The sequence below is a fragment of the Salmo salar genome, chromosome ssa16 (assembly GCF_905237065.1).
Source record: "Salmo salar chromosome ssa16, Ssal_v3.1, whole genome shotgun sequence".
Lineage (NCBI taxonomy): Eukaryota > Metazoa > Chordata > Actinopteri > Salmoniformes > Salmonidae > Salmo > Salmo salar.
The window spans coordinates 19,054,004-19,081,630 of NC_059457.1; the positions used below are offsets into that span (position 1 = coordinate 19,054,004).

The 27,627-nt window shown below is 43.9% G+C and overlaps 1 protein-coding gene across 3 annotated transcripts in view; it reads right to left on the reverse strand.

The window, feature by feature from the left end:
• Positions 1-259: 259 nt before the first annotated feature.
• Positions 260-27,627, reverse strand: part of LOC106573344 (furin) — a 167,891-nt gene continuing 140,523 nt past the window's right edge. For all 3 annotated transcript variants that reach the window (XM_014148313.2, XM_014148311.2, XM_014148315.2), the window contains exons 8-15: positions 24,555-24,727; positions 12,082-12,294; positions 10,740-10,840; positions 6,282-6,385; positions 5,879-6,176; positions 5,446-5,573; positions 4,898-5,026; positions 260-1,563 (exon numbers count right to left, since the gene is read on the reverse strand). In XM_014148313.2, the coding sequence (XP_014003788.1) occupies positions 860-1,563; positions 4,898-5,026; positions 5,446-5,573; positions 5,879-6,176; positions 6,282-6,385; positions 10,740-10,840; positions 12,082-12,294; positions 24,555-24,727 (1,850 nt within the window). In that variant the 3' untranslated portion in view covers positions 260-859. The remainder of the gene's footprint in view (positions 1,564-4,897; positions 5,027-5,445; positions 5,574-5,878; positions 6,177-6,281; positions 6,386-10,739; positions 10,841-12,081; positions 12,295-24,554; positions 24,728-27,627) is intronic.

Sequence of the window (27,627 nt, forward strand, 5' to 3'; positions counted from 1 at the left end):
CACCATATAAGTTCAACGATGAAAAAGCCTGGAAGGAGGAGAGATGACTAGAAACGATTCGGTTGACCGTTTTATGTGTGGATTAATTGTCGGAGTAGAGGACCTTGTGCATTTCAGGTAAAATAACAACTCAATGTTTATATCCCAGGACAAATTAGCTAGCAACAGCAAGCTAGCTAAATAGGACAAATTAGCTAGCAAGTGCAAGCTAACTAGCTAAATTGCCATAAAGGTTTAATGCTTTTCGACCTGTCCCCAAATTAATGTCATTGGTTCAGAGTTTGTTTTGATATTTTAACCTGTGTGTCATGATTGCGTTTGGTGTAGGGAGACAAAATACATTTATTCACAATGGCGCACGCGCGCAGCCGGTTTGGGTTCCGTGTCAGTCCATTGTTGATATAGTCCCAAAATGTTTTGCATGTCACAGCAATCAAGTTTTCAAGATATGCAACTTTCAAAATACAGAAATCGGCCTTTCTACAATAAACTAAAGGTCAATGGGAAACATTAGCGAAAACTGTACTTTACCAAGACCCTTGGGCAAAGGGCAAATAATCTTATTCAAGTGTTTAAAAGCAAAAAATGAAATTAAAATAAAACCAAAATAATATATATATATAGTCATTATAAAACAAAAACATTTTCAATTGATTAATGCTTGAGGGTGAATCATTGGACCAGGAGCTGCTTGCTGGGCTGAGCCATTACATCCCTGGATCAGAATCTCTGTGTATCAGCTAGGGACAATGCCTAAACCAGACTCACACTACAGACCCATGAGCTCTAGCAGAGGGAGGGGCTGGAGAGACCAAACCCTCTGAAGAGTTTCCTCCAGACGTAGGGGTCAGAGAGGGGGCTAGAGAGAGCTCTGTGTCCTGATAAAGGCTGTCCTCTCACTGTGGCAGTTCAGTTCTTCACTGTCGGAATCAGAGCCCCCCAGTGTTACCTGGTCCTCGTCACCCCACACGGTGGGGATCCCTTTATATGATACTCTGCCCTGCCTCTCCCAGCCCAGCCCCAGGCCGAAGCCCCCCGAGGCCCATCCCCCCGTCTCCACAGAGTGCAGTTTGGTCCTACGGGCCCAGGAGGCGCCACGAGAGCGCAGCTGCAGCATAAGGAAGACCCCGGCAAAGGCTGCCAGGATAAAGGCACAGCTGAGCACCGCCAGGAGGGTGGCCAGAGGGGAGGACAGGGCCAGGCTAGGTCCTGGAGGCTCCCCCACTCCCCCACCTCCCCCCTGTTCTAACCCCACTGAGCTTTCCCCTGGTCCACCCACATCTCCCTGGAGGTCGGGGCCAGTGGGGGACTTGCGCTGGACCTGGTTCTGGTGCAGGCAGGCGGTGAGGACCAGGTGGCTGTGAGGGGGGCAAGAGAGGCAATCGCTGGGCCCGGGGCCGGAACAGGTGAGGCAAGCAGGGTGGCATGGCAGGCAGGACTGAACGGAGGACAAGTCCACCCAGTTGTCCAGGGACATGTTGAGGAGCTGGGGGCCCGTGGTGAAACCGGGGGGGCAGAGCTTCACACAACCCTGCAGGAACAGGGAGAAGCCTAGGCTGCACTCTGGAAAGGGGGAGAGAGGGGAAGAGGGAAAGAGAGAGAAAGAGAAACTGAGAAAGCAAGATGATACACACACAGGGGGATGAGGTGCTGATTTTCTGAGCATTCAGTGGGGACAAAGGCTTGTACATTTACATTTTAGTCATTTAGCAGACGCTCTTATCCAGAGCGACTTACAGTAGTGAATGCATACATTTCATACATTTTTCTTCTCCGTACTGGTACATACATACTGTACATACACCCACACACAAAAAAGCAAAAACATGCCACGAATTAAGCCTTTTAACACTCCTGTTATATGTGCAGGTTGACGTTTATTGTCATGAGTCTTGCCCTGGAGGCAGAACTGAGGGGTTTCGCTAGATGGGCCAGCTGCAAAGTCAAAATTGGGTATATCGTAAAAATGTATGAAAGCAAAAATGTGCATTTAGGTCTTAATTTAAGGTTAGGCTTAGGCATTATGGTAAAACCGGGTGTACACTACTTTCAGAATCCTAACATCGCTGAGCCTCTCACATTAAACAACCGTCTTTCCTGTAGTTTTTTGTCTTGCCAAAGTAGTGATGCGCACACTACACGATGAGGCACAGATGGGGTGTCACACACTACACGATGTGGCACAGATGGGGTGTCACACACTACACGATGTGGCACAGATGGGGTGTCACACACTACACGATGTGGCACAGATGGGGTGTCACACACACTACACGATGTGGCACAGATGGGGTGTCACACACACTACACGATGTGGCACAGATGGGGTGTCACACACACTACACGATGTGGCACAGATGGGGTGTCACACACACTACACGATGTGGCACAGATGGGGTGTCACACACACTACACAATGTGGCACAGATGGGGTGTCACACACTACACAATGTGGCACAGTTGGGGTGTCACACACTACACGATGAGGCACTGATGGGGTGTCACAAACTACACGATGTGGCACAGATGGGGTGTCACACACTACAAGATTCTTCACTTGGCTGTGAGGATTTTCGATACCACCACAATGTCTCACGAAAATGTTTTCAGTCACACATTCACACCTGCCATACAGAGTTAAAATATACTGCTCAAAAAAATAAAGGGAACACTTAAACAACAAAATGTAACTCCAAGTCAATCACACTTCTGTGAAATCAAACTGTCCACTTAGGAAGCAACACTGATTGACAATAAATTTCACATGCTGTTGTGCAAATGGAATAGACAACAGGTGGAAATGATAGGCAATAAGCAAGACACCCCCAATAAAGGAGTGGTTCTGCAGGTGGAGACCACAGACCACTTCTCAGTTCCTATGCTTCCTGGCTGATGTTTTGGTCACTTTTGAATGCTGGCGGTGCTTTCACTCTAGTGGTAGCATGAGACGGAGTCTACAACCCACACAAGTGGCTCAGGTAGTGCAGCTCATCCAGGATGGCAAATCAATGCGAGCTGTGGCAAGAAGGTTTGCTGTGTCTGTCAGCGTAGTGTCCAGAGCATGGAGGCGCTACCAGGAGACAGGCCAGTACATCAGGAGACGTGGAGGAGGCCGTAGGAGGGCAACAACCCAGCAGCAGGACCGCTACCTCCGCCTTTGTGCAAGGAGGAGCAGGAGGAGCACTGCCAGAGCCCTGCAAAATGACCTCCAGCAGGCCACAAATGTGCATGTGTCTGCTCAAACGGTCAGAAACAGACTCCATGAGGGTGGTATGAGGGTCCGACGTCCACAGGTGGGGGTTGTGCTTACAGCCCAACACCGTGCAGGACGTTTGGCATTTGCCAGAGAACACCAAGATTGGCAAATTCGCCACTGGCGCCCTGTGCTCTTCACAGATGAAAGCAGGTTCACACTGAGCACGTGACAGACGTGACAGAGTCTGGAGACGCCGTGGAGAACGTTCTGCTGCCTGCAACATCCTCCAGCATGACCGCTTTGGCGGTGGGTCAGTCATGGTGTGGGGTGGCATTTCTTTGGGGGGCCGCACAGCCCTCCATGTGCTCGCCAGTGGTAGCCTGACTGCCATTAGGTACCGAGATGAGATCCTCAGACCCCTTGTGAGACCATAAACTGGTGCGGTTGGCCCTGGGTTCCTCCTAATGCAAGACAATGCTAGACCTCATGTGGCTGGAGTGTGTCAGCAGTTCCTGCAAGAGGAAGGCATTGATGCTATGGACTGGCCCGCCCGTTCCCCAGACCTGAATCCAATTGAGCACATCTGGGACATCATGTCTCGCTCCATTCACCAACGCCACGTTGCACCACAGACTGTCCAGGAGTTGGCGGATGCTTTAGTCCAGGTCTGGGAGGAGATCCCTCAGGAGACCATCCGCCACCTCATCAGGAGCATGCCCAGGCGTTGTAGGGAAGTCATACAGGCACGTGGAGGCCACACACACTACTGAGCCTCATTTTGACTTGTTTTAAGGACATTACATCAAAGTTGGATCAGCCTGTAGTGTGGTTTTCCACTTTAATTTTGAGTGACTCCAAATCCAGACCTCCATGGGTTGATAAATTGGATTTCCATTGATTATTTTTGTGTGATTTTGTTGTCAGCACATTCAACTATGTAAAGAAAAAAGTATTTAATAAGACTATGTGTTGTTTAAGTTCCCTTTATTTTTTTGAGCAGTGTATTTGGTCAACATTTTGATTTGAATAACATTGCCTTTGAACTTCAGAGCTATAACGATTTGTCACTTTGGTTAAAGGCAAGTTCAAATGCATACTAGAAGCAGTCATCGCTCCTGCTCGAGAGTCTACACATTTTGTGTGATGCGAAACAACGTCATCTCACTGGATAATTGTTTTTGCGAGCTCTCATAGGCTATTGCTGATCACCTTTCTTAAAACTTGTCATTGCACATCTCACACTGCAAGAGCATTGAAGATTTAATGCTGATAAAATCTAACATGTTTGAAAATATCGGGATGTCTGGAACTGCTCAAAGATAGGATCAGATTGTGTCGCTTACTCGCTCACATTAAACGAGCGTTGGGGACAGCCGCGCACCCCGAGTAGGCAACGACATGGGAATTTTGTCTCTCCGATCTCAAAAACTACACCGGGGCCAAAACCGTGTCATGTACACCTGGCTTCAGGAGGTTAGGGATAGGTTTAAAATCCGATTTGATAACTTTGTGGCTGTGCCAGCTAGTGACCACTCTGCAGAGCTGCCTCTAGTACATGAGTCATCTCAAAAAACGCCAACCTGCATCATATGCATGAGAACCCCACATCCACATGCTGAGTGTCACCAAGAGGCTTCTAAACTCATCTGGAATCTTTTAGTGCTATAGATATCTCAGTGTGTCTCGGACAGTCAGTCTCACCGATGCAGATCTGCTGGGTGTCGAAGGTCTTGCAGCTGTTGTTGGACGGCCGGGGGAAGTCAGGAGACGAGGGGTTAATGGAGCTGGAGCCTGTACCGTACAGGATCAGAGTAAACTGACTCAACACACCTGGGAGGGGTGGAGGAGAGAGAGGGTGAACACATTTCAAATTCAAGAGAGAGGAGAACAGAAGGAATGAACAATTCAATACCTCTAAGAGGAGAGAATGGGTGAGTGTCAGAGAGATACTAATATGATGACGGTGAAGAGGTAGGTGAACTGACTGAAACACAGGGAGAGGAGAACAATTGCTGATTAAGAACGAGAGAGAGAACTGATATGGTGTGGACAGGAATATGGATGAAGAGGAGGCAGAGGGAGTAAAGAGAATCACTCATCTTATTTCCCCTGCTGTGCTGAGACTGTAACAAACGACAGCAGAGGAGACCTTCTGGAGAAGGAGAAGGGAAAGGAGAGAGAAAAGAGGAGGGAGGAGCCTCTCCTGTGTATGTGAGGAGGGGTATGAAGGTACACAGATGTCCTCTTACCATAGTCATGTCCTTGTTCTGAGACGTTCTCTATCTCCAGGGTCCACTCCCCTCGAGGGTCCTCGTCCCACATGTGGGTGGTCATGAAGGCCCAGTCAATAAATCCCTCTGGCGAATAGTCTTTAGGCCTGAAAAGAGGGGGAGAGAGAAAGAGAGAGACACAGAGAGAGTAGTTAGGGCTCACAGCCAAAAACATAGATCTCATAGCAACCATCCTAAACCATGAAGGGCTCTTCAAAAACAATACCTCCCAGAACGGCTGCTAAAAATACACAGCACTTCAAGCAAACATAAATTAAAGACGTCAAACACTGCACTGTGTTTTTCTGTGAACATGTTTATGTTTACCTGGAGGATGATGTATCTATCGGACTGATATGAGGTTGATGAGGATTCCTTTGTATTTCTACAGTAGGTGTGTGTGTGGGTGTACCTGGGAGCCAGCAGGGTAGAGCGTGTCCCTAGGGGGCTGATGAGGTGTATAGCCAGGTTTCCTCTGTGGTTGTAGGAGAGAGTGAGGCGGGCCTGGACATGCTCCAGAGAGTTGACATACTCTGGTCTGCCCCAGCAGGAGTCCAATGTCTTACTGAACAGCAGCCGGCTACCTATGTCCCTCGGCTCTGAGAGCATGGTGAGGACACACTGGTGCTGTGGGCCCACGCTGGTCCAGTTCTGAGCCAGGGCCACCATGGCCCCCGCATCCAGCAGACCATACCCATACGAATGACTCACTGAGAGAGACAGAAAAACCATGAGTGAAGTTCCAAAGAGTCAAGTGAGTCCACTTATCATGTAGTTGTCAGCCAAGGCATGTCCAATGAGTGCTCTCCTGTTACCTTTGCGGCCCACTCCATTGGTCCTCCAGTCGTCAGTGCTGAGGTGGGCGGGGTGAGAGGTTCTCACCACCAAGTGCTGCATGTCCCGCCACGTCAGGTTCATACTATACAGCGAGAGAAAGATATGTATTCTTATATTAGAGATGTTCTAATAAAAGAGAGTTTAAGAGGCATTTCTAGAGAGAGAGAGAGATGTCCCTCCACATCAGGTTCATAGTTCAAGCAGATAGGAAAGAAAGACATGCAACACAAAAAAAGATACATACAAACACCACTAGAGACATGTCAATGTCAGTCACACACAGCAGTGAAACGGACGTGGACGTGGTCCATAAGGTTTTAACAGCAGTGTCCAGTAACAGCACCATTATAAAGGCAGCCATTAAGCACTGGTGTTTAATGGTGAGAGAACACAGTAACACCTTAAAGTAGTATAGCAGAGTACTGTACTGAACAGTAGCCCACATAGAGCAGTCAGTAATGACATCAAGCCTAGATGCTAATGCTTTTGTTCTTGAAACCGCCAGGACGGGTCACCTTCCACTAAATAGAAGGGCCATATTAAATCTCTCCAGCTGATTTAGCAGGGAGCGGCAGTAGGTAGGTAGGAAGAGCAGAGAGGACAAGAAGTTTAGGGAGCACATGCCTTTGGAGTGAGTGGAGAAATGGAGGCCCGCGGGCAAAGATAATCAAACCATAAATCACATGGGTTTACAGCTCAACTCGCTGCCTGCGCCGGGCCGAGACAGAAATAGAAGCGCTAGAACTGCTCCGCAGCTTGACAGCGGTAGCGAAAGCAGCAGACTCTCACCTCAACAACCTTTCACATCCATACACTCCCTCCGTCACCATTCACGTCTCACACTCATGTGTTATTAATGGACATCCCTCCATCCACTCAATGTCACCTCGCTGGAAAAACAGCGCTCTCCCTATTAAATGATTCAATCTCCATGAATTCCATCTGCTGGAGAAATACAGGCAGACCTGTTATTATTGCTCTCTCTCAGGAAATGCTGAGGTGATCTGCACTTTGTGGAGAATTATTGGGTTTGAACTTTCATTGTCTGTGAATGATAGGGTATATTGAAGAAAACTTCCTCCCTGCATTCACAACACCCTTCTCTGTGGCTGCAGTGGCTGGAGGGTTGCAACGACTACCAGTATGCAGTACATACAGTGCATTCGGAAAGTATTCAGACCCCTTGACTTTTTCCTTTATGAAAACCTGATCCACTTTCCATCAGGACAATGACCCTAAGCACACAGCCAAGACAATGCCAGAGAGGCTTAGGGACAAATCTCTGAATGTCCTTGAGTGGCCCAGGCAGAGCCCGGACTTGAACCCGATCGAACACCTCTGGAGAGACCTGAAAATAACTGTGCAGCAATGCTCCCCATCCAATCTGACAGAGCTTCAGAGGATCTGCAGAGAAGAATGGCAGAAACTCTCCAAATACATGTGTGCCAAGCTTGTAGCGTCATACCCAAGAAGACTTGAGGCTGTAATTGCTGCCAAATGTGCTTCAACAAAGTACAGAGTAAATACTTATGAATACTTACATAAATGTCAAATTTCAGTTTTGAATTGTTTCTATATTTGCAAACATTTCTAAAAACCTGTTTTTGCTTTGTCATTATGGGGAATTGTGTGTAGATTGATGAGAAAAAACAATTTCATCAGTTTTAGAATAAGGTCGTAACGTAACAAGATGTGGAAAAAGTCAAGGGGTCTGAATACTTTCCGAATGCGCTGTACACTACTATACACACCTTTTGTCTTTGCCCAGTGACAATGTTTGTGGGGGGACAGTTAGGACACATGCCAGGAATACGCTAATGAAGATGTAGAGTGTATGAGCCTGAGGACTGACAGCTGACTGGATCTGACATCTGTCAGCCTATCAAAAATGAGGGAGGAGATACAAAGAGATGTACGCTACTATAGGAGTAGTCTACAGACCTGATCACTGGCTGGCCATGCCAGTCTCACTAGCCACCACACACTATTCTTTTCAGGGCAGTTGTCTTATTCTATTGAGAGTTCTACTGAGAGACAAGTTAAACAGAAGTTCTACTGTTCTTGGGGGGCTATCCTCCTGTAGGTTTTCGCTTCAACCCCAGTTGTAACTAACCTGATTCAGCTTATCAACCAGCCAATTATAAGAATCAGGTGTGCTAGATTAGGGTTGAAGCGAAAGCCTACAGGATGGTAGCTCTCCAGGAACAGGGTTGGAAAGCCTACAGGATGGTAGCTCTCCAGGAACAGGGTTGGAAAGCCTACAGGATGGTAGCTCTCCAGGAACAGGGTTGGAAAGCCTACAGGATGGTAGCTCTCCAGGAACAGGGTTGGAAAGCTATGTTCTAGTAAGAGCTGACAGTTTAACTTTTTAAGGTATAGGGGGCAGTATTTTCATTTTCGGATGAAAAAAGTGCCCAGAGTAAACTGCCTAATACTCGGGCCCAGAGTCAAATATTTGCATATTATTAGTAGATATGGATAGAAAACACTCTGAAGTTTCTACAACTGTTTGAATGATGTCTGTAAGTATAACAGAACTCATATGGCAGGCAAAAACCTGAGAAAAATCCAACCAGGAAGTGGGTAATCTGAGAATTGTAGTTCTTTTGAATCCCTATGGAAACTACAGTGTCTGTGGGGTCACGTTGCACTTCCTAAGGCTTCCATTGGCTGTCAACAGCCTTTAGAAACGTGTTTCATCCTTCTCCTGTTACTGGGCAGAAAATAGGAGCTCAGTCAATGAGTGGACTGCCTGGGACCAGTGAGTTGTTTACTGCGCAGGCACATTTGGCGCGCCGCTCCTTCTTTTTCCTCTGTAATGAATACACTATTGTCCGGTTGGAATATTATCAACGTTTTATGTTAAAAAGACTAAGGGTTGATTGTAAACAACGTTTGACACGTTTATACGAACGGTAATGGAACTATTTGACTTTTCGTGTGGATTTACGCTCGTGCGTTATGCCTTTGGATAGTGATCTGAACGCACAAACAAAACTGAGGTATTTGGACATAAATATGGAGTATTTCGAACAAAAATAACATTTCTTGTGGAAGTAGGAGTCCTGGGAATGCATTCTGACGAAGATCAGCAAAGGTAAGAGAATATTTATAATACTAATTCTGAGTTTAGTTGACCCCAGAACTTGGCGGGTATCTGTATAGCTTGCTTTGATGGTTGAGCTATGTACTCAGAATATTGAAAAATTTGCTTTCTCCGTAAAGCTATTTTAAAATCTGACACAGCGGTTGCATTAAGGAGAAGTATATCTATAATTCTTTCAATAACTGTTGTACATTTTATCAATGTTTATGATGAGTATTTTTGTAAATTGATGTGCTCATTCACCGAACGTTTTGGTGGGAATACATTTTCTGAACATCACATGACAATGTAAAATGTTTTTTTTTTTATATAAATATGAACTTTATCGAGCAAAACATACATGTATTGTGTAACATGAAGTCCTATGAGTGCCATCTGATGAAGATCATCAAAGGTTAGTGAATATTTTAGCTGTATTTTTGTTTTTTTTGTGATGCATGTCCTTGCTTGGAAAATGGCTGTGTGGTTTTTCTTGTGAAGTTTATGTCCTAACATAATCTAATTTTATGCTTTCGCCGTAAAGCCTTTTTGAAATCGGACAATGTTGTTAGATTAACGAGAAGTTTATCTTTAAAATGGTGTAAAATAGTTGATTGTTTGAGAAAATGAAATGATGAGATTTTTTTCTGTTTTGTATTTCGCGCCATGCTATTTCACTGGCTGTTGATAGTGTGTACCGCGGGTGGGACGCTAGCACATATAAGTTAACAGAGATATTAGCGTGTAACTGAGATACGGATGGGGATTTGACATTATTTCACTATTCAAATAATATCATTACATTTTTTTCGGATAAAAAAACAAAACAAAAACTAAATTAAACATGCTTTTCACCAATCAGAATGACGTGAATGCACATGGCAGAGGTAAACAGTGGACAGGATGCTTTTCTCCATTGTTTTTCGCCATTATAGAACTGATTCTGTTAAAAATATATTTTCTGGTGAGTATTTTGCATAGATCTGTCAGGTCTTGTCGAAAATCTGTATGCGCCCTGTAGTTGCACCATTTTGTAAGTCGCTCTGGATAAGAGTGTCTGCTAAATGACTTAAATGTAATGTAATGTAGTTGCTATTTGAAGTGGGTGGAAATAGCATTCCGATGTCAGGGCAGACAAGGGCTAAATGCGCAGCAGTAGGTCAACGAACGGTTATAAAAACTACATTCAAAAGTTTGTTGTTTTATTAAATAAAGTATTTCAAATGTCACATTGTCAAAATAAGCCTAAAAAGAAATTCTCCATAAATGAACACTCACTCAAGTTATCGAATACTAACGACAGTTCGGATTTCCGGATAACCGCGCCCATCCCTAAACAGAGATAACTCACTTGGCCTCCAGAGCCAGGGCGATGATCCCAGCAGCCAGGGGGGCCGATGCTGACGTCCCCGTGTGGGTGTCTGTACACTTCTGTCTCAGGTCTGTGGTCACCTAGGAGAAGAGAGACAAGAAAAAAGAACAGTCATATAGATTCCTACAGAAACTGGCTGATCTAACATGCAAGTGGAACAACTCATTTAAACGCATTACTTATCTATGCAAAATAAAGAGTATGTAGATCTCAAGTCACAATTTTGACATTGGGTGACTTCTGCCTAGGAGGGACAAAAAGGTGATGGAGAAGAAAAGGGGCGGGGGGGCACAGCAAAGTCCAGAGTGTTGTACCTGTTGTCAGAAGCAGAGTTAATGAAGCATGTCTGGAGCAATGTGAAGATACATCAGTTATGACAGGCAGAACGTTAGCTAATCAACCCACTCAGTGTGTGTAACTTACAAGCTACTGTATGCCCCAGAACACTGAAAAAACTATGGTCTAGTGAACACATCTCTTTAGAACCACGCTGAAAAAAGATGGCATTCATTTTAAGGTATCAGGACTGGTTCTTACAGCTTACATCACTGGAATAATGACACAAAAAGCAGAGGGTCTTCCATGAACTGAAACACCACCTGCAAGTTGGTCCTGTCACACACATTGTGACTGGTTATTGTCTTGTAACCGTACCTATAACAGAGTATAAACATTGATGAGTTTGTTGAGGCAACAAGCAGCATGCGGTTACTAAAACAGAAGTGCATTAGTTGGGAGCGCTGTGCCTTCAGTTAATCACCTCAGAGTGAGACAATGACACAGCCAGACAGAGATGTGTTTGTTCACCTGCAGCAGCCCTCTGGTGTGTTTGGGAGGAAAGCGGAGAAAGCGTTGAGTTGCAGGAGTATTCATATTAGTTGTGGTCAGGGAAGAGTGGTGTATATTAGTCACTAATAGTTTGGTATGAATCACTATCTGTTTCAAGTGGAGGTTTACGCTGCTATAGGTATGAGTGTGTTTGTGTTTCAGTGTCAATCTGTTTCTATGAGGTTTCCTCTGATGTGTGTTGTTGCGATCCTAGAGGTGTGTGTGTGTGCGTATCAGAGGTACTTGCTAAATGTTTCTGGTTGAGGTTGAAGTGGGTGTATCGATATGCTTCATTATTAGGAGACGGTTTCATATTGTGCTTTCTGCTTTGTTGTATGTGATAAAGAGATCATCCTGGACCTCGAGGGATTGCTAATGATGACTCATATCATCTGTTTCTCATTGGGGTTTCTAGAGCTGAAAATATGTGTGGAAGATAGGAGTGTGTTATACTGTATGTGTAAGAGAGTGTGTGTGTGTCAGTACTACTCACTATCTGTTTCTCGTTAGGGTTCCCAGAGCTGAAGGTGGTGGCGAGGGTGGAGGAGCAGGCCTCGCTGTACCAGGGCACCATGCCGTACTGGGTGGTGCTGCTGATGGACAGGGTGTAGATGCTGTTGGTGTAACCATCACAGTTACAGCTGTCCTTCTCACGACCACCGTTCCCCGACGCCCACACAAAGATGGAGCCCAGCCCGCCACGGCCCTGGAAATGAACACATATAGGCAAGGATTACACACGGGCATCTACACTTAGAAAAAAAGGTGCTATTTAAAACATAAAAGGGTTCTTCAGCGGTCCCCATAGGAGAACCCTTTGAAGAACCCTTTTTGGTCAATGTAGAACCCTTTCCACACCTTTTTTCTAAGAGTGTAGAACACACACAAACACAGATAACACAGAGACAGAGACATACAGTATAGTACAGAGACAGACATACAGAGACAAACAGTATAGTACAGACAGACAGACACACAGAGACATACAGTATAGCACACAGACAGACAGACACACAGAGACATACAGTATAGCACACAGACAGACAGACACACAGAGACATACAGTATAGCACACAGACAGACATTCAGAGACAAACAGTATAGCACAGAGACACACAGACAGACATACAGAGACATACAGTATAGCACAGACAGACATAGAGATAAACAGTATAGCAGACAGACACACAGACAGACATACAGAGACAAACAGTATAGCACACAGACAGACATACAGAGACAAACAGTATAGCACACAGACAGACATACAGAGACATACAGTATAGCACAGAGACTCACAGACAGACATACAGAGACAAACAGTATAGCACACAGACAGACATACAGAGACATACAGTATAGCACACAGACAGACATAGAGACATACAGTATAGCACAGACAGACTCACAGACAGACATACAGAGACAAACAGTATAGCACACAGACAGACATACAGAGACATACAGTATAGCACAGACAGACACACAGACAGACAAACAGTATAGCACAGACAGACAAACAGTATAGCACAGACAGACACACAGACAGACATACAGAGACAAACAGTATAGCACACAGACAGACATACAGAGACATACAGTATAGCACAGACAGACACACAGACAGACAAACAGTATAGCACAGACAGACACACAGACAGACATACAGCGACAAACAGTATAGCACACAGACAGACATAAAGAGACATACAGTATAGCAGACAGACACACAGACAGACAAACAGTATAGCACAGACAGACACACAGACAGACATACAGCGACAAACAGTATAGCACACAGACAGACATAAAGAGACATACAGTATAGCACAAACAGACACACAGACAGACACACAGACAGACATTCAGAGACAAACAGTATAGCACACAGACAGACATACATAGACATACAGTATAGCACAGACAGACACAGACAGACATACAGAAACATACAGTATAGCACAGACAGACACACAGACAGACACACAGAGACAAACAGTATAGCACAGACAGACAGACACAGACAGATATACAGAGAGACATACAGTATAGCACAGACAGACATACAGAGACAAACAGTATAGCACAGACAGACACACAGACAGACATACAGAGAGACATACAGTATAGCACAGACAGACATACAGTATAGCACAGACAGACATACAGCAGACATAGATATAACACACACACGCACGTTCAAGTGTGTGTATGTGGAGAGATGGATGCAGATGGAGTTTGTGTGTGTGTGCGTGCATGCAGCTGTATGTGTGTGAGTTTTCAGTTGCGAGACTGATAGTGTGAAATATTGCACCAGACAAGGATGTTTACCCCCCCATCCTGTAAAAGCCTTGACATCCTTTCACTGGATGTGATATGCTGTTGTATTCTTTCTGACACACACTGCACTGCTGCCGGCATAACTCTTATTAATGTATCATGAACTATATGGTAGACTATTTACTGCTGCGGAAAAGCCAGTAAAAAAATGATCACTTCATTACTGAAGTTAGTTCGATCGCATCCCACAACTGTCCCAGACTATGTTTGGAATATTTATTTCCCGCACAGAATAGGTCTATTTTTGTACTATGGGGGATAGTAGATTGACATATGCTAATGCTTTTGCTGTTCGGTAGGCCTACTCATCTTGTTGGCTGACAAAAAGTAAATGTGGACAGTTCTTCCAATATCTATTTATTTATTTAACCTTTATTTAACTAAGAACAAATTCTTATTTACAGTGACAGCCTACCCCGGCCAAACCATAAAGCGGACGACGCTGGACCAATTCTGCGCCGCCCTATGGGACTCCCAATCACGGCCGGTTGTGATACAGCCTGGAATCGAACCAGGGTCTGTAGTGACATCTCTAGCACTGAGACGCAGTGCCTCAGACCGTTGAGCAAGTCGGGAGGGCATGGTTGTACTGGACTGGGAGGAGGAGCAGCAATAAAGATACACTTTGAAGCTTTTTCTTTTCATAACCAAATATATAAGAGGAGCTACATACTGATGAGAAAATATCCTTCAGATGGAGAGTGCAGAGAGAAAGGAGAGAAATAGAGAGTGCAGAGAGAAAGGAGAGAGGAAGAGGGAAAACAATAGAGATGGAGAAAGACAACATTCTACAATGAAAAGGATATGGATATAGCAGAGCGGCACAGTTGAACAAATATGCAGAATACGGATGGGCACATGACATTATTTCACTGTTCGAATAATATCACATTTCTTCGGATATCCAGATAGTCGAAATTCACAATAAAAAAATTAAAAATGCGACTCTTGTCCAATCAGAATGATGCAAATGCACATAGCAGAGGTAAACACCGGACAGGCTGCTTTTCTCCGTAGTTTTCCGCAAAAAGTAACAGGTCATGGTATATCCTTTAAGTAACAATGTCACAAGGAAAATCTAATTGAATTTATAACAACACTTTTTCCATGATCAAATTAGGCCTATCATTCCCCCGCTAACCTTTATTTAACTAGGCAAGTCAATTAAGAACAAATTCTTATTTACAATGACGTCCTACCCCAGCCAAATCCGGACAACGCTGGGCCAATTGTGCGCCGCCCCATGGGACTCCCAATCACGGCAGGGTGAGATACAGCCTGGATTTGAACCAGGGACTGTAGTGACACCTCTTGCACTGAGATGCAGTGCCTTAGACCGCTGCGCCACTCGGGAGCCCACTAAGTAATCGAACACTAATGTCCGTTCGGATATCCGTGCTCATCCCTAATGGAGAAATAGAGGGATTGATTGAAAATGTGAAAGAGGTTGCATAAAAGAGCAGGGGCGAGAAAGAGATATGAAGGGAAGTAGGGGCTAGATAGGCACACACTGTGTTGTGCCTCAACTCCAGCTGAGACTGAGATGAGAAACAGTGGAGGTGGGCGTGGGAGTGCCAGCGACATGAACAAAACATATCTCATATCTCACACATGCACACGCATTACAGTACTGCTTAGGGAATGCGCCCACAGTCTTTATGGATCTAAAGAAGTGCTGTGAGAATGTTATTTCCTAATCCCTGTCCCCTGTGGAGGGTTTGTCCCAGTGTGTGACTCAGTGGGACTCTCCTGCTCTCTTCCAGCTCACTAGTCCTGACACCTTAAAAAGAAGACCATCTCTTTTCAGCATGGTTCTATTGATGCATTGCTTTGTTTTCTTATGGATTAACTCTAAATCAACAGGTATTCCCCATTTCAAATCATTATGGGAATCTTTTCAGTAAAACAGAAAATGCCCTGTTTTGCTGCAGGCTATTATTTTCTTTCCATCGGTCCATTATCCTGGGAGTGTTAGATGTGAGATTTATGTTATATGAATCATATTTCTTACATTGAAACTCCCTCTCCCCACATTCTTACAGCGATGGCTATTCCCTTCCTATCTAAATCTAACTCTGTGTCAGCGATTTTGCTCCCATTTCTCCTCTGCCATTTGTCATTGCACATTTGTTTCAAATTTCAAAGTTTATTTGCCACGTGCACAACAGGTGTAAAACAGTGCAGTGAAATTCTTACCTTGAGAGCTCTTTCCCAAAATAGTGATGATAAAAATAATATAATTAATAGAAAATAGTATAAAAAAAAACACACGATGAGAGTTAAAGAAACACGATAATGCAAGTATATACAGGTCAGTGCCAGTACCTTATTTTTTTTCAATGTGCAGGGGTACTGGAGTGGTTGAGGAGGGTTTATACATAAAAAGTGACTAGTAGTAGGATATACATGTAAACAGGGCTGAAAAGTGACTAGAAGTAGGATATACATGTAAACAGGGCTGAAAAGTGACTGGTAGCAGGAATATACACTGACACCTTCCTACTATTGAGCTGCACCCCCTTTTGCCCTCAGAACAGCCTCAATTCATCGAGGCATGGACTCTACAAGGTGTTGAAAGCATGCTGGTGTTGAAAGCATCAACATGCTGGATCATGTTGACACCAATGCTTCCCACAGTTGTGTCATGTTGGCTGGGTGTCCTTTGGGTGGTGGACCATTCTTGATACACATGGGAAACTGTTGAGTGTGAAAAACCAGTAGCGTTGCAGATCTTGACACACTCAAACCGGGGCACCTGGCACCTACTACCATACCCCATTCAAAAGGCACTTAAATATTTTGTCTTGCCCATTCACCCTCTGGCACACATGACCTAGATTCACCTGATCAATCTATGTCATGGAAAGAGCAGGTGTTTCTCTCATGTTTTGTTCACTCAGTGGTAATAAACTAGTGGTAATATATACATGTAAAATAGGAGTAATTGTGACCAGTAGCAGGATAAATAGTTAAATACTAATGGCAATCAATAATCAATGGACAGCAGCGTAATGGAGTAATACATCTAATCAATAAGGCCAGCATCCCGGAGTCGCCTCTTCACTGTTGACGTTGAGACTGGTGTTTTGCGGGTACTATTTAATGAAGCTGCCAGTTGAGGACTTGTGAGGCATCTGTTTCTCAAACAAGACACTCTAATGTATTTGTCCTCTTGCTCAGTTGTGCTCTGGAGGCCTCACCCTCCTCTTTCTATTCTGGTTAGAGCCAGTTTGCGCTGTTCTGTGAAGGGAGTAGTGCACAGCGTTGTACCAGATCTTCAGTTTCTTGGCAATTTCTCAGCCTTCATTTCTCAGAACAAGAATAGACTGACAAGTTTCAGAAGAAAGTTATTTGTTTCTGGCCATTTTGATCCTGTAATGAAACCCACAAATGCTGATGCTCCAGATACTCAACTAGTCTAAAGAAGGCCAATTTAATTGCTTCTTTAAATCAGCACAACAGTTTTCAGCTGTGCTGATATAATTGCAAAAGGGTTTTCTAATGATCAATTAGCCTTTTAAAATGATAATCTTGGATTAGCTAACACATGGTTTACAGGAGTGATGGTTGCTGATAATGGGCCTCTGTACCCCTATGTAGATATTCCATAAAAGAAATCTGCCGTTTCCACCTACAACAGTCATTTACAACATTAACAATGTCTACACTGCCTTTATGATCAATTTGATGTTATTTTAAGGGACAAAAAAACGTGCTTTTCTTTCAAAAAGGGACCCCAAACTTTTGAATGGTAGTGTAGGTATTCCTCTTGTCCAGGTGTGAGAGGGTAGTGTGGAGTGCATTGTCTGTAGATCTGTTGGGGCGGTATGCAAATTGAAGTGGGTCCAGGGTGTCTGGGATGATGGAGATGATATGTTCTTGGGCACAGGAATGATGCTGGTCAGCATGAAACAAGTAGGGCTTATAAACTGGGGCAATGAGAGATTGAAAATGACCGTGAAGATGCCTGCCAGCTGGTTTGTGCATGCTCTGAGAATGCGCCCTGGAATACTGTATAGCCCCATGGCCTTGGAGAGTGTTGACCAGATTAAAAATACTTTACTCACGTCGGACTCGGAGAGCGAGATCACCCAGTCCTCAGGGACGGCAGGGGCCCTCATGCACAGCTCGAGTAAATGTATTGCGTTCGACTGGTAGGGAGGCATCATTGGATAGATCATGGCTAGGTCTACCTTTGTAATCCATAATGGACCGTAGCCCTTGCGTCGAGCGTCGGTGCCGGTATAATAGGATTCCACCTTGTTCCTATATTGTCCTTTTGTCTGTTTGATGGCTCTGTGGAGGTCGTAGCGGTACTTCTTGTACGTGTTCGTGTCCTCAGCCGTAGCCTCGGGGTTGGCTGCAATAGCCCTGTGTGCAGTAGCTCTGTCCTTTAGTTTAGCGCATACGTCAGTGTTAATCCAGGGCTATTGATTGGGGAAGCAGTGAATCTTCACTGTGGGGACAACGTCTGCAATGTATTTCCTGATGAAGCACGAGACGGAGGTGGTTAGTGCGTCGATGCTATCAGCAGAGTCCCAAAACATACTCCAGTCAGCGCTAGCAAAGCAGTCCTGCAACATAGCCTCTGATCCTGTAAGCAGGACACAGGAGTATAGAGACATGATCTGATTTGCCGAAGGGGGGATGGGGGAGGGTCTTGTATGCTTGTTTGTGGGTTGAGTAACAGTGGTCTAGGACTTTATCGGCCCCAGTGGAGGAGATGTGTTGATATGTTTTTTAAATGTTTATTTCACCTTTACTTAACAAGGTAGGCCAGTTGAGAACAAGTTCTCATTTACAACTGTGACCTGGCCAAGATAAAGCAAAGCAGTGATCGGTAAGCAGCTCAGACAGCTGATGCTTAAAGTTAGAGAGGGAGATATAAGACTCCAGCTCCAGCTTGTTGTTGTTGTCCTGAGGTGGAATATATTCAGCAGTCACGATAACAAAGAAAACCCTTCTACCCAACCCTTCTACCTCTCGGGAGGTAGAAGGGTTGGTATTTGATTATCAGGTGTTCCAAGACGGGTGAACAATAAGTAGAGACTTCCACTGCGCTAGAGTCTGCACCAAGGGTTGGAACCGGTTCGGGGAACAGAACTGAAAAATAACAAAACGATTTGAGGAACAGAACCCGAACCCGAAACTAAAGTGATCTATACAGTTCCGGAACATAACTTATTTTTAAAGCATGGGAACCGGCAACTCTGTTACTCAAACTTATTCCAGCGTCTGCCTGCCAGCTGGAAATCTTTGCCAGAGGGTGTGCGTGTGTGTGTAGGCTGGGATTACACGAGATAGGAATGACATGGGTAATGTATTGGGTGTTCTGTAAACTCGTCCCCAGGCTCAATTGCTATTGCATATAAAGACTGGAAACACTGTGCAACAAAATAGGACTTGAAAGGGGTGTGGGTTAAAATCGGAGTGGTAGAGAGAGAGCCTGCCACAGCTGTATTAAAATGCAGAAAATCGTCAATCAAAATAAATGTTCTATCACAGTGACAATATTATTTTTGGGTAGCCCAATTGATTCTGAGTTCAGATATATAAAGTTATGTGAAAACTATTTTAAGATGCATACTTTCCGATATCCCGAACTCACTTCCTTGTTTAGCCTAAATCACTTGCACTGCTCGCACTTTGAAATCCAGAGTTCAAGTTCAAGTTTCAACTTTTATTTGTCACATGGACATGTACAGTGAAATGCTTAACTTTCAAGCCCCACCCAACAGTGCAGTATTCAATATCAAAATATTATAACTGATAAAAAATAACATGAGAAATAAGGAATAAGTGAGGAAGCTATAGCGCTTCAGAAAGTATTCAGACCCCTTGACATTTGACATTTTTGTTACGTTACAGGCTTATTTTTCCCCCTCATCATTCTACACACAACACCCCATAATGACAAAGCAAAAACAAGTAAAGAAATGTTTGCAAATGTAAAACAAAAAAATCCAGAAATATCACATTTACATAAGTATTCAGACCCTTCACTCAGTACATTTTTGAAGTACCTTTGGCAGCGATTATAGCCTCGAGTCTTCATGGTGATGACGCTACAGGCTTGGCACAACTGTATTTGGGGAGTTCCTCTGAAGATCCTCTCAAGCTTTATCAGGTTGGATGGGGAGCGTCGCTGCACTCGAAATTGAGCTCAGGTGCATCCTGTTTCCATTGATCATCCTTGAGATGTTTCTTCAACTTCATTGGAGTCCACCTGTGGTAAATTCAATTGATTGGACATCATTTGGAAAGGGACACACCTGTTTATATAAGGTCCCACAGTTGTCAGTGCATGTCAGAGCAAAAACCAAGCCATGAGGTTGAAGGAATTGTCCGTAGAGCTCAGAGAAAGGATTGTGTCGAGGCACAGATCTGGAGAAGGGTACCAAAAAATGTCCACAGCATTGAAGGTCCCCAAGAACACAGTGGCCTCCATCATTCATAAATGAAAGAAATTTGGAACCACCAAGACTCTTCCTAGAGCTGGCCGCCCGGCCAAACTGAGCAATCGGGGGAGAAGGGCCTTGGTCAGGGAGGTGACCAAGAACCTGATGGTCACTCCCTCAGCACTCCAGAGTTCCACTGTGGAGATGGGAGAACCTTCCAGAAGGACAGCACTCCATCAATCGGGCCTTTATGTTAGAGTGGCCAGACGGAAGCCACTCCTCAGTAAAAGGCGCATGACAGCCCTCTTGGAGTTTGCCAAAAGGCACCTAAAGACTCTCAGACCATAAGAAACAAGATTCTCTGGTCTGATGAAACCAAGATTGAACTTTTTGGCCTGAATGCCAAGCGTCACATCTGAAGGAAACTTGGCACCATTCCTGCGGTTAAGCGTGGTCGTGGCAGCATCATGCTGTGGGGATGTTTTTCAGCGTCAGGGACTGGGAGACTAGTCAGGGTCGAGGGAAAGATGAACAGAGCAAAGTACAAAGAGATCCTTGATGAAAACCTGCTCCACAGTGCTCAGGACATCAGACTGGGGCGAAGGTTCACCTTCCAACAGGACAACGACCCTAAACACACAGCCAAGACAACACAGGAGTGGCTTCGGGTCAAGTCTCTGAATGTCCTTGAGTGGCCCAGCCAGAGCCTGGACTTGAACCAGATCTGACATCTCTGGAGAGACCTGAAAATAGCTGTGCAGCGACGCTCCCCATCCACCCGTTTTTGCTTTGTCATTATGGGGTATTGTGTGTAGATTGATGAGGGAAAAAAAGGATTCAATCAATTTTTGAATAAGGCTGTAACGTAACAAAATGTGGATAATTCAAGGGGTCTGAATACTTTCTGAATGCACTGTATATAGGTAACTGCCAAAATAAAGGAAACACCAACAAAGTGTCTTAATAGGTTATTGGGCCACCACAAGCCAGAACAGCTTCAATGCACCTTAGCATAGATTCTACAAGTGTCTGGAACTATATCGGAAGGATGCGACACCATTCTTCCACAAGAAATTCCATAATTTGGTGTTTTGTTGATGGAAAACGCAGTCTTAGGCGCCGGTCCAGAAGCTCCCATAAATATTCAGTTGGGTTGAGATCTGGTGACTGAGACGGCTATGGCATATGGTTTACATTGCTTTCATGCTCATCAAACTATTCAGTCATCACTTGTGCCCTGTGGATGGGGGGCACTGTCATCCAATGGGGCATAGCCACAGAGCTTTCATACTTCTTGCGCTTTGGGGAGCTGTCATATGCATCCAATAAATTAGTCTTCACCACTCTTAGTGATTCAGGGCTAATCTCTATAGCTAGCCAGCTAATTACGACTAGCAACTAGCTAAACTAAAAGATAAGACCTTAACTTTTCTGAGAATGAGATGCTGTAATCCGTTTCCCGGTGCTTGACACTGAAGTTCAGTCAAGATAGCATGAAGTAAAAAGGTGTCCCCTTCCATAGATGCGGTAAAGAGGTCAATGGAACTTGACCAAAACAAAAGAAATGCCATGGAAACTCGTTGGGAAAGATGCCTTGAGGAAAAGATGCCGAATCGCCTCATTGCAGATTTAGGCTATTGTTTATATGTGTGTTTCACATAGGTAAAAATTGGAGTATAATGTTTGTATGGACGTCAACCTCAAAACATGTTCATGTCATCAATCAACTGCACTATGCTACCAGCTTATAGGAATGGAAGTTAGCATTTAGCAGTCACTTCTTCTAAACCTGAAAAGGGATAACTTCAATATGTTATGCAGCGAAAACAGCCAACTATATTCAAACCGGACTTCAGTAACCACCTTGTTAGCCTGTAACAATACATCAATCATGACAGATTTCACAAATATCCACTTTGTTAGATCAGATTTGTTAAATGTGTGCCAAACCAGCATCCTTCTATCCCCCGTTTAATTGACCTCTATACCGCATCTATCACCGTCCGCATTGTTACACATTTTTAGAAGCGCACGACATTGCCATACAAAGATTGATTTAGCCTCTTAAAGCCTCTGGAGGCTCCCTAATTGCGTGACACCCTCCTTACGGACCCTCCGCACTGCATTGCTGGATCAAGCATAAATCATGTTTAATGGCCTGCCTGGCATTTTTATACATGACCCTAGGCATGATGGGATGTTAATTGCCTAATTAACGCAACAACCACACCTGTGTGGAATCACCTGCTTCAATATAATTTGTATCCCTAACTTAGTCAAGCGTATATAAATTATTTTGGTAGTTACCTGTACATGTAAAGAGGGCTGAAAAGTGACTGGTAGCTGGAATATATAAATACATATGGTAATATACAGAGGGGAGGTTCTAAAGGTTATGCTAGATGGTGATTTGAAATCCAGAGGATTGTTTCTAAGGGTTATATGTTAGATGGTGGTGGACAAGGATCAGCCAATTAAAACCAGCGGTTGTTTTTTCCGCTCCTGTCATAGACTTCCAGTCAAGTCCCATTCTGAGGCGCTCGGAAACCAGACATCTCGACAGCGAGAGAGCCGGCTGGTGGGTGAGATTAGGTGTTCTGGCCTGGTGTAACTATCATGTCAGGCCTACAGCGTATTCTCTGCTAAGCTAATAACAAATGCTCTGAGTAAACTGATCAAATAAAGCAGAGGTGAATAGTTACAGTTCTGGCATGATATGACAGTTCAATCTGGTGCTCCAGGCCAGAACATACTCTAGGTCAGGTATGGTGGTTGCATCGCTTTAATTTAGATACACCTTCTACTAAATATTATCATGGAAAACCTAATTATTTTGAAGATCATTTGTGATAATGTGTGTAAAATTTTAAACAGCAATACCTTGTTTCCAATACAATTTTTCCCTGGTGGACCATACAGTTGTTCCTATTCTACCCTTCTTATGCGTATGTGTCTTTAAAACAAAATCTGGTAGGTATCGTGCTGTGGTGGTCATAAAATGTTATCAGACGGTTATTGTCATGCAAAAGCCGGCAGACTTTTACATGACAAACACGTTTAGCATCTCCTGTCCTCCAGACATACAAGCCGCTGATCCACGGCTTTGGAACATCTATACTGAACAAAAATATAAACACAACATGTAAAGTGTTGGTCCCATGTTCCATGAGCTGAAATAAAAGATCCCAGAAATGTTCCATACTCACAAAAAGCTTATTTTTCTCAAATTTGTTTACATACCCGTTAGTGGCCATTTCTTATTTGCCAAGATAATCAATCCACCTGACAGGTGTGGCATATCAATAGGCTCATTAAACAGCATGATCATTACACAAGTGCACCTTGTGCTGGGGACAATAAAAGGCCACTATAAAATGTGCAGTTTTGTCACACAACACTGCCGCAGATGTCTCAAGTTTGGCATGCTGACGGCAGGAATGTCCACCTGAGCTGTTGCCAGAGAATTGAAAGTTAATTTCATCCCATAAGCCGCCTCCAACGTTATTTTAGAGAAATTGGCAGTACGTCCAACCAACCTCACAACAGCAGACCACATGTAACCACGCCAGCCCAGGACCTCCACATCCGGCTTCTTCACCTGCGGGATTGTCTGAGTCTAGCCACTCAGACAGCTAATGAACCTGACCTATGTCTGTCTGTGATAAAGCCCATTTGTGGGGAAAAAAACAAATTCCAATTGGCTGGGCCTGGCTCCCCAGTGGGTGGGTCTGGCGCTTGGGCTAATAAACTCTAATATGCTCATGGGTGTTTTGAATTAATCATCAACTTAGAAAGCGCTGTCCATTTCGTTGTTAGGCTTTGAAACAACATCCACAACAACCATGTTTTACATTGTTTCAACCTGCTGTTGAACTTCAACCTTCAAATTGATCATCACAGTGAGGTGAGTTGTAAAAGTATGATAGGCTACTGTTTTGATGATAAGTGTTTGATGTGACTTTCGATTGCATTTGCATTGATGTCAGAGTGGTTAGAGGGACAATAGAGCCCTGAGTACCAGGCCATTAACGACCTAATGGTCGTTAGCAAGTTCAGTACTCCCAAAGCATGTCCAGAGTGCATAAAAGGAGATTACCGTGACTCAGGGGTCACATAGAATTTTTCTGCGGTCACACTGGTGTGGCAATAATGTCATCGCAACAACCCTAGGTAGGTATGCATCATAAACCAAGTGTGCTCCAGTAATGAATTAGCTCCACTGACTGACCTCAGTGACTCCTTGGAGGAATGCCTCCTTGGCCAGCTTGGCGGGGCCATCTACCGTCTTCCCATCATCCTCTGGGCCCCAGCTGGCGCTGTAGATGTGGATGTGCTGCGAGTTGAGGCTGAGGGAGTGGGCCTCCACCACATCTGTCACCTCTCCATCCAGCATACGCACACCTGGACACACACACGCAAGGTCAGTACACAGATCGAGAGAGAGAGACAGGTGAAATTAGAGGTAAAATAAAGTAGATAGACAGGTAGGGTGAGACAAAGGGAGAAAGAGAGGTGACAGAAAGAGAGAGACAGAGGAACAGAGAGACAGCATGAGCAGAGAAGAGGTAGGGTGCTATAAACATGATGCAGTTGGGAAACAAAGCCTTTTGTGTCTGGCTGTCATATTGACAAACACACTGGGGCGACAAAGGGCTTATGAGCCTGTCACTCTGCCAGATGTGATGAGCAATTGTACTCTCAAACACAAGCATGCAGACGTATGCTCACTTACTCACACGCACACACTTTTTACTGTTGTAGCTATAAACAAGCACAGCTGGCCATTAAAACAAGAGTCAATACCTTCTCCTTCATTAAACAACCAGGTAAGAAAACATACATCTCACAAACAACGCAAGATTGACAGAACATTCCTTCTGACGAACAAGTGCGGAAGGGTTTTAGGGTTTTTACGGTGCCTCCAACAGTGTCTGTGACCTGAGGGAAACCAACTGGCCCAGTAGCAGTGTCATTCCATGAAATGAGTGCCTTATTTTTTTAAGTAGAAATTGTGCACCAATATTGAATTTTAAAAGCCAGTTACATTAAATAAAGGGCCCTTTAATATAGACCACATGGAGAATTCAATAAATCCAAATTTGTATATGAATAAAGACTTGCCAAATTGGCAAAATTATGCATTTTGACATGTGTATCCTCTGTGACTTCTAGGAAGATTTTAACTGCCAAATGTCTCCAAGTTTTCACCATCATTGTAAAGCCTTTGTTGCTTTGGCAATGTCATTTCTGAAGATTGTTATTTATTTAATGTGATTAGTGACTCATTTACATCTGTCCCTCATTTTAAGGTCAACCCTGTTACGTGAACTGAACACTCATTTTAATATGGTGAAACTATTCGTTTTTAAATATTTTTTTCAAAAGAAATATTGAACATCTAATAGTCAAAACATACCGTAAAAGCAGGTGCTGGTTCTACTATTTTTGGCCATTTCCTGGTGTTTTGTGGTAGAAAGCAGGCTAGAAACGTTTTAACAATATATTTTAAAACTTGCATTCAATAGCCCCTACCTGTTGCACATATTAAACTTCCATTCATGGCTGACAACCCTGTACTTTAATTGACACTCAATAGGCACTTGTACTTTAATTGACACTCAATAGGCACTTACTAGGGATGTGCATCTTACCCTTTTAAGACGATTCGATACCTATCTAGATACAGTGCCTTCAGAAAGTAGTCACACCACTTGACTTTTCCACATTTTGTTGTATTACAGCCTAAATTTAAAATGTATTAAATTGAGATTTTGTGTCACTGGCCTACACACAATACCACAGTGTCAAAGTGGAATTATGTTTTTAGAAATGTTACAAATTAATTAAAAATGAAAAGCTGAAATGTCTTTAGTCAATAAGTATTCTACCCCTTTGTTATGGCAAGCTTAAATAAGTTCAGGGGTAAAGATGTGCTTAACAAGTCTCATCCAGTTGAAATTGGAAGTTTACATACACTTTAGCCAAATACATTTAAACTCCGTTTTTTTTCTGACAATTCCTGACATTTAATCCTAGTAAAAATGCCCTGTCTTAGGTCACTTAGGATCACCACTTTATTTTAAGAATGTAAAATGTCAGAATAATAGTAGAGAGAATTATTTATTTCAGCTTTTATTCCTTTCATCACATTCCCAGTGGGTCAGAAGTTCACATACACTCAATTAGTATTTGGTAGCATTGCCTTTAAATTGTTTAACTTGGGTCAAACGTTTTGGGTAGCCTTCCACAAGCTTCCCACAATAAGTTGGGTGAATTTTGGCCCATTCCTCCTGACAGAGCTGGTGTAGCGAGTCAGGTTTGTAGGCCTCCTTGCTCGCACATGCTTTTTCATTTCTGCCCACAAATGTTCTATAGGATTGAGGTCAGGGCTTTGTGATGGCCACTCCAATACCTTGACTTTGTTGTCCTTAAGGCATTTTTCCACAACTTTGGAAGTATGCTTGGGGTCATTCTCCATTTGGAAGACCCATTTGCGACCAAGCTTTAAGTTCCTGACTGATGTCTTGAGATGTTGCTTCAATATATCCACATAATTTTCCGTCCTCATGATGCCATCTATTTTGTGAAGTGCACCAGTCCCTCGTGCAGCAAAGCACCCTCACAACATGATGCTGCCACCCCTGTTCTTCACGGTTGGGATGGTGTTCTTCGGTTTGCAAGCCTCCCCCTTTTTCCTCCAAACATAATGATGGTCATTATGGCCAAACAGTTCTATTTTTGTTTCATCAGACCAAAAAGTAGGATCTTTGTCCCCATGTGCAGTTGCAAACCGTAGTCTGGCTTTTTTATGGCGGTTTTGGAGCAGTGGCTTCTTCCTTGCTGAGCGGCCTTTCAGGTTATGTCGATATAGGACTCGTTTAACTGTGGATATAGATACTTTTGTACCTGTTTCCTCCAGTATCTTCACAAGGTCCTTTGCTGTTGTTCTGGGATTGATTTGCACTTTTCCCACCAAAGTACGTTCATCTCTAGGAGACAGAACGCGTTTCCTTCCTGAGCGGTATGACGGCTGCGTGGTCCCATGGTGTTTATACTTGCGTACTATTGTTTGTACAGATGAATGTGGTACCTTCAGGCATTTGGAAATTGCCTCCAAGGATGAACCAGACTTGTAGAGGTCTACAATTTTTTTTCTGAGGTCTTGGCTGATTTCGTTTGATGTCAATGATGTCAAGCAAAGAGGCACTGTGTTTGAAGGTAGGCCTTGAAATATATCCACAGGTACTCAAATGATGTCAATTAGCCTATCAGAAGCTTCTAAAGCCATGACATAATTTTCT